This window comes from Cygnus atratus, chromosome 1, assembly GCF_013377495.2.
Source record: "Cygnus atratus isolate AKBS03 ecotype Queensland, Australia chromosome 1, CAtr_DNAZoo_HiC_assembly, whole genome shotgun sequence".
Lineage (NCBI taxonomy): Eukaryota > Metazoa > Chordata > Aves > Anseriformes > Anatidae > Cygnus > Cygnus atratus.
The window spans coordinates 106,672,473-106,684,745 of NC_066362.1; the positions used below are offsets into that span (position 1 = coordinate 106,672,473).

The 12,273-nt window shown below is 36.9% G+C and overlaps 1 protein-coding gene across 1 annotated transcript in view; it reads left to right on the top strand.

Moving 5' to 3' along the window:
* NCAM2 (neural cell adhesion molecule 2) overlaps positions 1 to 12,273 on the top strand; it is a 286,892-nt gene that overhangs the window by 245,621 nt on the left and 28,998 nt on the right. Inside the window, exon 15 of the mRNA XM_035545772.2 lies at positions 4,980 to 5,160. Coding sequence (XP_035401665.1) covers positions 4,980 to 5,160 — 181 coding nt within the window. The remainder of the gene's footprint in view (positions 1 to 4,979; positions 5,161 to 12,273) is intronic.

Here is a 12,273-nt window from a genome sequence, read left to right on the forward strand (position 1 = left end):
AACAGTTATTATCTGCTGTGCAATCTGCCAAGTATGAGAGCAGTAAACTAAAAGCTAGTGGGGATGGCTGAAGAGATCATAGCATGGAGTTACATATTGCAAAGAGTGAGGAATTAAAGAACAGAAGGAAAAAGCATTTGGGATACAGGGAGAAATTGCCGCAGCAGCTCAGGAGAAGTAGGTAGGTGACAAGCACAGGCCTGCTCGGGAAAGGGAGGCTACAAAGCAGCAAATGGAAGGTGTCACACAGCTTGAGGCACCAGAAACAGCATGCAGGTAATGTGTGATCATCATACGGGAATAATCACTTACACAACTCACACATCACAAGCAAAAGTACCTGCTTATTGCTCAAATGTCTTTTGACAGTGGATATTCTGTAACTGCACATGTTGCATTTGTGAATTTGTGCTTGGTGCTTTATGTTGTCTGCATATGGTATTATGTTGAAGAGATTGGTTCCAAGCCTTCAATTATGAGTTTGGTACCATATCCTGAATTGAATTTCATAATGCTTAAAAGACAAGTTTTGAAATAGGCTTCTTAGTGATTGTAAAAGGGAATTCTCTTTCCATATTTTCGGGCCACAGAACCCCAAAAATAAGATGGGGGGGGGGGGGGAAAAGAAAGGACGTTGTGGTTCCTTTTAATGCCAAGTTTTGGTAAAAAATTAGAATGAAATAACAACAAAAAAAAATCCATCTTTTATGGTTATGTACTTTTAAGTAGAGGCAAGAAAAATTACATAAAAGCTTATTTTGAAAAACAGTAACAGCAAACATTTCTTTTTGTCTCATTTTGCATCCATAATGATATCTGGAGGAAATAAAACCAGAGAGATTAGCTTTTGCAGGCCTAAAAGCTGTTACCCATGTTGACCTGTGAGAGTGTTACTACTGATGCTCTGAATTTTGGTACTGACAGTTGTTGGATTTCTGATCATGTGCTTCAGTCATGTTTGATTATGTTGATGGATGACTGTGTTCATTTTGTTGCCTGATGATATGTTCTAGAAAAAAAAAGCTTGTAGAACATGAATAATTTAAATGGAGAGAATTTCTCATTCACTCCCACTCTGAGATACTTGCCATAAACTATTCTTTTTCTCATCTCAGAGTTCCACTTCACATGCCAGACCCTTGAACTTTCTGTGCATTTTAACACTATATAAATTAGCAGCCATTTTGTGCTTTGTTCGGCACTCGTCTTGTATTGCCTTTTCTAAAACATCACCCAGACCTATAAAACTTCACAAGAGAATTCTTGTGAAGTCACTGCTTTAAACAGTCAGATTGTTTTTTCCTGAGTATTTCTCTTTTTTTTTTTCTTTTTTCTGTTGGCTTTCAAGATAGTGTGGCGCCTCCTGCCCTTTTTCTTTTTATTATCACACTGACCAATGTAATAGCAAGCTTGTTTGAGCTGAATTTTCAGTGCAACAATTTAGAGAATTTGGAGAGGAAAGGTTGGAAGGAGTTAATTGCTTTTTACAAGTTCCCAAAGAATGTAATCTTAGGTATAATACAAAATGGCCATTAAATAAAGAGATGTTATTTTCTAGACTAGTAAATAGTTAAGTGGCCAAACAGGGGATTGGCTTTACTTCCACTGTTGTTAGATGTGACCTTGATTTTGAGAAGCAGTCAAGTAGACTGGAGTGTTACGTTTATTTACTCCTTTTTTGTCAAGGTGCATAGGTTACTCATAGCTGTCTTACAAATCTAGCTCCTAGGCACTTCTGAGAAAAAAATTCATTGATGCTTATATTTGAAGACAATATTTAAGATTTTGTAGATATTTAAGAAATAAACAAAATCTTAGTTTTGCCACTTTAGTCTGTGGCATTGTGGCAGGTTTGTTTCAACTGAAGACTGATCCTGGGAAGAGGACAGTGTGAATTTAAGGCTTAAGAGTGATGTAAATTTAAGGCTTAAGAGTAGTGGAAGTGGGCAGTGAGATCCCCAGAAACTGACACTCATTTGTCAGTGTCACAGCATCAATGACCTTCTGTAAAGGAGTATTTGGGCTTTATATAAAACAAAGCAAAATACAAGTGAAGGAACAGTTGAATCTCTGAGGTTGCAGATCTGATTGCAGTTTCTGAAAATGTGGATTTGTTGATGCGTATTAATGATACAACTGCTAATAGTAAATGATGATTGAAGGCATTTACATTAACTCACCCCTCAAATTAGACTGCAGTTCATGATTTCAGAGTTCCTTTCATTTGTTGTAAAACACTGTGCATTTATAGAGCTTCCTATAAATTTTAAGGAATATTAATAATAGAACAGCCTAATAAAGTTGAAGTGTTCTTTTATAGTTCTGTTTTTTTGCTCTTTAATCTACCAATCAAAGGATAAACAAGGAGATTTGTAGGAGGATTTAACTGAGAGTCTTTTGTTTTCTTGTTCTTTTGCATTTCTACTCTAATAATAAAATAAATCTCAACACATTACTGAGCTCTACTTAGTACTTGAAAATGCATGTGAAGAAACAGCTAGAATTGAGGACATTGCAGTTGTTCTTTGTCTTTAAGATGCCAAAAGTAGACTATTCCAGAAGACTTCCTCTCTTCATCATTAGAAGACAACTTGCTTTCCAGATACTTTCTTTATTCTTCTTTCTCCCATTTTGTGCTTGTCACTCTTCATAAAACACTTTGATGTCTTTGAGCTCAGTGCTTGGACTCTGCCTGTTTCAATTATCTCAGTCCACCCAGTAGGCTTCACTTTCAACTAATCTTAAGGTGTCACTTCCCTGGCATAGCATGCAGGTATCCTGTTACATTTCAGCTCTTTCATTATTCTTAACCTGACCAAACTGTAGAACAACTGCTTTGTCACTTAATTTTATGTCTGTAGAGGAGCATCCTCATACAGAAACCTGTACGGTTTTCTGTACAAACCTCATTCTGTTCACTACATGTAGTTCTACCATTGTTTTCAAAATATATATATATGTTTGCAATGCAGTCTTTTCTACCTGCGGAAACTATGTTAGCCTGAATATTTATTTTCCAATTTTGGTGTATTTTTTTTTCTCCTTCTGTGATTTGTATTTTCTTCAGAATTCCTTAGTACATTCACATATATGTGAATGTCACTATATGCGCATGCACCAAGATCATGAACTCCCCTTCTAATTTTCTCATATTGATATTCTTTGGAATATCAATAGGTGTATTTTTTTTCTAACTCCTCCAAAATGTCACCAATTCAAACAGCCACTGAAATTGAGCACTACGTAACAGTGCTGCTCCTGTCATTACTAAGGAGTACTTACATGTGCATACTGTGATCTGTATTAATTCTTTTTATTTCATTGGTTTTACACAAAAATACAGTTTGAAAAATTAGTTTGGTGTGGAAGTATAAATGGATTCACTCAGTGGAATGTAAATATAAGTGGTTCACTTAGTGGCATGTCAGATAATTGCAAGAGAAGTTATCTGTGAGGTCTAACACTAACTTTATTTATAAAACTGATTTTTTTTAATAGAAAATATCAGTTTCACTATATGATGGGTAAACTATTTTTACGGTAGGGTATTTAGGTTTTTTACATAACTTGTAATGTTAACTACCATTCTGATTTTTTCTGTGGGTCCACTGCTGCAGCCACTTCCATCTTGCTACATATGTTCCTGAAAAGTTGTTTTAGTATCATTCTCAGGACTACCAAGTGGCAATGAAGGTGTAGAAGGAGCAGGAAGGGTTTAACAAAAGGCAAAGTCAATATGGAGGAGTCAACACACTCAGTGCTGACAGCAAATAAGTTATTGCAGCAGTGCACCTAAGGGATCTCAGTATGTGAGTGTATTTTCTGGAGACTGGGGACGAAAAGAACAGGCATAAGCAGCATGACTGAGCCCTGAACTGTCTAATTTAGACACTATTTTCTTTGACGCTTGTATCAGTCAAGAGCAAGATGCTTCAGCAAAGATCCTAAATATAAGCTACCAAGATGGATAGTGGTCTGTAGCAAAAAACTACACTTCTCTCTACTTGAAAGGTGTTTTTCTTCAGACAGCTATTGACTGTGTTGCTGTATGGGCTGGATGGCCAATATTTGGCTCTCAGACATAGTTTTTGGCACTGTGCATTTTGTAAAAACAGAACTGCGTGGATTCTTACCGTTACTGAACTCCTTTAAGCATGACGGCTTGAGTGCTTCCCGGTATATATTGTTTTATTATTTTTCTTATTATTTTCTATTTCTCATTTGTATAAGGAATAATTAAAATATATTATGCTCTAAAAATACTAAAAGAAGAGATTGCAAAGGTAAGCAGTCCAAATTTGTGAAATGCCAGAGGTCAGGTTGCTGCCTAAGTCCTCATTTGTTTCCTTTGTATAGATGCATTATAAGTGTCTGAATTATCAGAACTCTTTTTTTCTCTATGATTCTATCTCACTGATTTAAATGTATCCTTTCACCGGCATAAGCATAGGACTGCATACTGTCTTAATGGTGTTTATATTATTGCATACAGCCTGGTTTGCAATATGTTACTGTAGTACAACATACTGCTACAGTTTATGTACTCGGTATATAACTAGTTGTATAATATAAGCACAGCTTGCATTCATGAACTATTCAGGTTTGGTTTAATGGGAAATTTATTTTAAAAAACACTGAGCAAAATGTAATTGCAACATCCGTATAAAATAAACTTTTACAAAATTTATTCTTAGCAGAAATTGTAAATAACTATCCTGCTGTTCCCCACACTGAACATTGTATTTGTGCAAAGTACAAATTCAGCCCAAAAGGTAGAAAACTGTCAACAAAATCCCTAAATTCACATTATGGAATGATTAAGAGTAGACAAAATTACAAAAAGCCTGAGTACTCAGAACTCCAAAAATAGATGACTTGAATGTTCATAGTCTTCAGAAATAAAACTTTTTTTTTGTAGACATATTTTAGACAAATAATGCAAGAATTTTTGAGAATTTAAACTATTTGCATCCTTACAGAAAGATAAGGAAGATCAGTGGCTAGAGAAAAAAGTACAGGGTAGTAAAGACCACATCATCTTAGAGCATCTTCAGTGGACCATGGGTTATGAAGTACAAATTACAGCTGCCAACAGACTGGGTTTTTCTGAACCAACATTGTATGAATTCAGCATGCCACCGAAGCCCAACATTATTAGAGGTAAGTTGATTTTTAGAGTGTTTTCTCTCTGAATTGCTTGCTCGCTACCGATAGTACTTTAATGTGGGTAGTTGAACAGTCTCTTAAGGTAACTGAAGTCTTCCTTAACTGACAAAGTTTAAGACAACATGCTCTGTTATCAGCAAAGATTCAACTAAAAACCCTTCAATGGGACCCTCCTTTCCTACTTCGATCTTACTAATGTCATTTGTAAGCACAGAACAAATGCTGAATCTTCAACACAGACAATGACAGTTAATAAGAAATACGATATTTAAGATGCATTTTAATACATCGCCTTTTACTGCATATTTGTTGGTTGTAAGGCAATTTGTTAGAATTCTAGATTTCAGTACAAGTCAAATATCGCTACATGTGCTTCAAGGTACACATAAAATAAGGGTATTTATTTTAATGTCTGACAAGGTTAAGACTTCAAATAGGCTTATTTAGATACTGTCTTACTGATTCACTATAACACAGTGAGGATGCAGCCATCTCATAGGCCTATTCACAAGCTTTCAAATGTGTAGAAACGTTATGTTTTTAAGTGTGTAAATAGGAAGGTTTGGAATTTTTTAAAGGAAAACTTCATAGGAATTAAGAGTGGAATGTGTTTCAGTAACTAATTTATCAAGTTTTAGTGCTTCCTAAAGCAAAGTTATATTTTGGTGCAACAATGTAAAATTATTTAATTCAGAATAAACATAAATTGTGATGGTAATTTCTGATATTTTATGAATAATTTAATTTTTTTATAAAGCAAGTTATGGTGAAGAGATCTCCTTATCTGACTGATGAATTGATTGCTGTAGAGAGAGTTGATTTGCATCTTGATTGAGATTGGGAGCCTTTATAAGTCCTGTGCACTTGCTTTTAAACAGATAGTGCTTTGTGATTGCCATCGATCAGAATTAAAGTTTCACTGCACGGTCAAAAGGAAAAAGGAACAGAAATGTAGGGAAAATGATTACCTCAATGAAACGATAATATTTATCAAGTAGAAAAATAAATTAAAACTTACTTAGGTAAAGACTTACAGAAAGTATAAACCATTTTTTTTAGTTTTTTGAATGTCCAAAGCTTACTTGTTTTGCAACACAGCTTAACTTTAACCTGCTAAAATTACTCAAATTATTCCATATTATTACCACAGATAATATAACAGAGAAACATGCTATGCCTGCATAAATGAAAACATAAATGGTCTCTACACGTTGAAGTAAAAGGCAGCTTAGTTAATTTAGCCGCAGAAGAGAGAATGTTTTTCTCTGAACATAGTTTTATGGGTATTATGGGGCTTTTTCCTTTTGGTACTCTCCCATAACCTCTAACTAGTTGTAAGGAGAAATCTGTTACACTATTTAACATCAAGTCTTCTCTATATGAATCATTATTGTAATTATGATTGTGGAACTAATTAGTTTCCTTGACAACTGTTTTTGCAAAGCCTATAAAGGGTGTGAAATTCCCATCATAAAGACATTCTGTAGGCACTTTTTAAAAGTATGTCAAAGAGACCTAAAATCAGTGGAACATTAATGTTCGCATTCATGAGTCAGTATCGTTATTTGTTATGAAATTGCATATTATTAATATTATTAATATGACATTACTACAAAAATATAAATATACTTTTTAAAAACATGATGATGTGTATAAAACGCTCAACTTTAAGCAGGTCAGTTCTTACTGGTATCAGTCAGCTCAGCTGATGCCCTATTTATATGCTTTGAGGCTTGGGTATTTGCAGCTAGGTATCTACAGCTAAGTCAAAGAAGGAAGAAAGCAATTAGGTACAATTCTGAATGAAATCTGCATCACCTATCCTGTGCCCTCTTAGCTGTTTGTGATCACTGAGATTCCTTTCCTAATTATTCATGTGATGAGTAGAAAAGTTTCTAAGGCTCGTAAAGCTTTTCGTTTGTTCATGCCTAGATCTATGTCACTTCAGCTGAACTGAGTGTTTCTGTCTTGCTCTTAATGTCATTCAAAAACAAGATATCTGTAGGTCCTATATACCCAATCTCATGGGTATTACCTACCTCCAGAGAATTTGGGGATCTCCCAAGTATCATGATGGTTAGCTATACTTAACGTAATACTACATTGCAAATGTGTGCAAGCATAATCAGAGAGCTGGAGAGGGACAAAGGCAAGGATGCATTTGTTGTCCTTTGAGGGGTGCTTTAACAGGGAAATGGGAGTAATCACAAGAAATCAGACTTTCGTTCTGATTCCTGCAGAAGGAGTCTATTCTTCCAAGAGCTACTGGATATGTCAGAAGAGTAATCCCTGAGGGCAGGGACTGGAAGCCAAAACTGTGCTTCTGTGAACACACAACTCCTGTGAGCACAGAACCCACATCTCCTATTTATTAGGAAGTGCAAGTGAGTACCAGCTCCTGGCTGGCAGTCAAATTTTATAATAAAACAACATGATAATCTTCCATTACCAGTCCTAGGTCTAGCAAGATGCCTCAGCCTGCAAATCAGCATCAGTTAGGTGTATAAATGAGAGACATTCCTTTTACTTTTCGCATGGTTGGCCTCAGCAGCCTCCAGCTAGATATACTTGGTTTTGTAATCTCTGTTCCTAAGCCTTTAACACACTCTCCGTTCACTGAATCACTCACATCTGTGATTAGTTCCTCAAAATTTGTAATCATTTTAATAAGAGTTTCCCAGTTTTCTGAAGGGTTTACCAATGGAATATTGCACAATCTTTGAGAAATGCTCAGCAGATGGACTTGTTAAAACATTTTGTCTTGACTGTATTTACAAATACATTTATGTATTATTGTATATTTTATCTATGTATATATAATTTTACTTCCTACTTTTTTGAGTTATTGCTTGCAGTCAGCAATTCTGTCTTTCCATTTGACTATTTACTTAGGTGTATGAGCATGTATTTAAGAATCATGCTTTGAAGAAAGAGCACCATAGTCTTAAATGTAGTATTTTACGTGTTCTAGTATCTCACTGGATATGTTAGTTACCAGTACTTGTGGGTAGGCACAAATCTAATATCAGTGTGCTTGCCTGTGAGTAAGTCTTTTTCTAAAATATCACAAATCAGTACTTAAAATCTGATAATTTCATTTTAGCTTTTCTTTAGTATTGAGCTTCTTCTAATTTTGTGGGTAATAAAGGTATTCTCAAAGGAGCTATGTGCCTTAGCTCTTAGCTGTTTATCAGTCTTAGGACAGCATAGACTAACCTCCACAGCCATAACAAACCCTCTGACTAAGTGTCACAGGGAACAAACGAATTCTATCAGCTCACAGGGGTGACACTACAGCCTGTTTGTATGGGTCTATTTAATCTCTCAGCAGTGCAGAGATATTTATCCTCTCTTTTGGTACTGTGCAGCTGGTACAAAAATGTCCAAATCATAGCTATCATTCAGAAATATTACTATTGCAACCTAAAACCGTATCTATAGTCCTATCTTAAACAAAGATGCAATGAAAGATGTTAAGAGAGGATATTTTGTGCAAGTGTTAGACAAGTTTTCAGAAATTAGTGGCGGAGATTTATGCAGGTGTAGTCTTTCAAAAGCCTTTTATCCAGTCATTGCTGTTTCTCTGGAAGTCCAGTATACAGTATATATTGAAAATGGCTGCAAGTTGTTTTTTGTCATAATATTTTTTTATTCTTCATTATAAACTACTATCATGGTGAATTAGGAAAATGAGAAAAGCATTTGGGGACAGTAAGAAGTCCTTACAACTGTTTCTTTCACTTTGCTGTATTTTTATTTTTGTGTGTGTGTGTTTATATTGTTTTTGCTGTTTTTTTTTTGGTGTTTTTTTTGTGTGTTTTGTTTTTTGTGTGTTTTCATTTTGGTTTGGGGATTTTTTGTTATTTTGTTTTATTTTTAATACTGCTTGAATTATTGGAATATTTCTTATTAAGTAAGCTAGAAAAGTTTGAATCCCTTTTTAACCCCATGACCTTTTCTGTTACAGTGCTGAGCATATTTTTTGCTTTTTTTCAGTGCATATCTGTCACTGATGCTTAAAATCATACAGTCATAGGCAAAGAGCAACAGTCTAATATGTAGTATTTTCTTTCACCATGACTTGTAGCAAAGATGACACTCCATGCCAAACATGGTTTTTATCAGTAGTTTTTACAAAAACACAGCTTTAGGATTTTTAAGTGGTGTCATATTGAATGCAAAATGAAAATAGTTTATACCGGTACTATACATATTTTTTATATATACATATTAGAATGTGTATGCGTATGTCTTATAAGGTATTACATACGTAAAATTGGGCTTTTGTACTCTACAGCCAGTTTTTTATTAGAATATAAGCTAGGATAATGAACTTTTTACTCCAGAGACTGAGAATTACTAGGTACAGGAAAACAGAAATAACTTTCCCTAATGCCTACAGTTTTCTCTCAAAGCAAGTCTTTTATTTTATTCCCAGTCAAGCAATTCAGTGACTTTTTTGAGCTGAAATAAATTCCATGTGATCCCATCTGGGTCACCGGGGAAGATTTTTTTTTCTAGTAACATCCTACTGCGAAACAGCAGCCTCTGTTGCTATGGGTGCTCTCCGTGCCCCTCACATCCCTACAGCCTTGCCCCATGGGCTGCAAGAGACTCCCTAGGGTACAGTCTCCCTTCCTTTGAAGGGAGGCATAACCTTATTTTTCTCCAGAAGGTTTGACATGTCTTCTTTGGGTAAGTCATCACAGAATCACAGAGTGGTTGAGGTTGGAGTGGACCTCTGGAGGTCATCTCATCCAAACCCCCTGCTCAGGCAGGGTCAATAAGCAAGTTGTGTCCAGACTTTTGGACATCTCCAAGGATGGAGACTACACAACTGCTGTGGGCAACCTGGTCTGGTGCTCAGTCATCCTCACAGTGGAAAGTCTTCTCCTTATGTTCAGATGGTGCCTCCTGTGTTTCAGTTTGTGCTCATTTCACATTGTCCTTCACTGAGGAGAGCCTGGATCCGTCTTCTTTACACCCTCCCTTCAGGTGTCTGTACACATTGAGATTCTGAGCTTTCTGTTCTCCAGGCTGAACAGTCCCAACTCCCTTAGCCTTTCCTCACAGGAGAGATGCTTCAGTCCCTTAATCCTCTTAAAGGCTCTTTTTATGGACTCTCTACAGTAACTCCGTACCTCTCTTGTGGAGAGCTGAGAACTGGACCCAGCATTCCAGGTATAGCTTTAGCACCAGTGCTGAGTAGAAGGAAAGGATCACCTCTCTCAACCTGCTGGCAACACTCCTAACGCAACCCAGGACACCATTAGCCTGCTTTGTCGAAAGAGCACATTGCTGGTGCATGCTCAACTTGATGTCCAGCAGGAACCCCAAGTCCTTTTCTGCAAAGCTGCTTTCCAGCTGGGCGGCCCCCAGCATATAATGGTGCATGGGGTTTTTCTTCCCCAGTTGCAGGACTATGCATTTCCCTTTGTTGTTCATAAGGTTCCTGTCAGCCCATTTCTCCAGTCTGTTGAGATCCCTCTGAATGGCAGCACAACCCACTTATGCATGAGCCCCTCCTCCCTGTTCTGCATCACTTGCAAACTTGCTGAGGGAATTCTCTGCCTCATCATCCAGATCATTAATGAAGATGATGAACGGGATTGGACCCAATATTGGCCCCTAGTGTCCACCGCTAGTTACTGGCCTCCAACAAGACTTTGTGCCACCACTCGGGCCTCTGGGCCTGGCTGATTTTGATCCACCTCACTTTCTCCTCATCCATCCTTTATCAGCTTTTCTGTGAGGATCTTATAGGAAACAGTTATAATCCTTACTGAAGTGTAGGTAGGCAGTATATACTGCTCACCCCTCATCTACCACGCCAGTCATTTCATCATAGGAAGTTATTAAGTTGGTGAGGGATGATTTCCTCTTGGTGAATCCATGCTGAGTACTCCTGATGACTTTCCTGTCCTTCATGTGCCTGGAAATGGTTCCAAGGATTAACTGCCCAATCATCTTCTCAGTGATCAAAGTGATGCTGAACAGCCTGTAGAACCCCGGGCCCTCCCTTTTGTTCTTTTTGGAGATAGAAGTGACATTTGCATTCCTCCAGTCCTCAGGCACCTCTCCCAGTCTCCATGATCGTTTAATGATTATCAAGAATGTCTTCATGGTGACATCTGTGAGCTCCCTCAGCACTTGTGGGTGTATACCATGAAGGTCTATGGCTTTCTGTGTTTCCAGTTTGCTCAAGTATTCTTCGGCTTGATCCTTTCTCCTTAGATTCTTAATATGGGTCATGATTTCTGAAGGTGATGATATCCCTGCTATGATTATTTTCTAGTTTTCTATTCATAGCCCTGCTTGTCATATCACCAAGCCAGATTTTTTCCTTCCTTGCTTTCACTTCAGTAGCAACAACAACATTCTTCAGGCCAGGTTGGATTTTCAGTTATTTGTGGCATTTTTTGCCTCAGTACACAGTCAGTAACCCATGTGCTTTTGCAAATGTAAATTGACTGTCTGGGTTTTGAACTCTAATCAGCAACTCTGTAGTTAATGAACAAGGAAAAGGCTGCAGATACACCTTTTTGAGTAATTTACAAAGTTAGTCAGTAGTGATCATACTTGAAGGGAAGCCCTGATGATGTGTTATTTAAGAACATACCCACATTCAGAGGCAGTTAGCTAAGGGTTAGTGTCTGGTACTTTTTCTTAATTCTGGGAAAAGATAAGTTGCATCAGTACAAGTTAAAGTAGGAGGACTGGGGGCATTTATAGTTATTTTTCTTCTGTAGTCTCTTTCCATTTAACTAAGCTAGAAAGGCTGCCAGTAGCTGCTTGAGCCAGGACTAGAAGCCATTACTTGAGGCTTTTAAGGTACCTGTTTGAATCTCCAGGAAAAGGCTGTAGAATTACATTATGTATTGATTCTTTAAGAAAAACATCTTGGCTTGATTTTCAGCTAATGACTTGTGACCACGGTGCCTGTGTATGTATATGTGTGTGCAGTATCTGCACAAACATCCATCAGTTTTTGTGTGTGTCTTCTGATAACTTTTGAATGCAGTTGACAACTTCAGTAAACTTCACCAGAGAATAGAGGCTTCAAAAATAATATATTTCTGTAAGCCTTTTTTTTTAAATTTGGAAGCT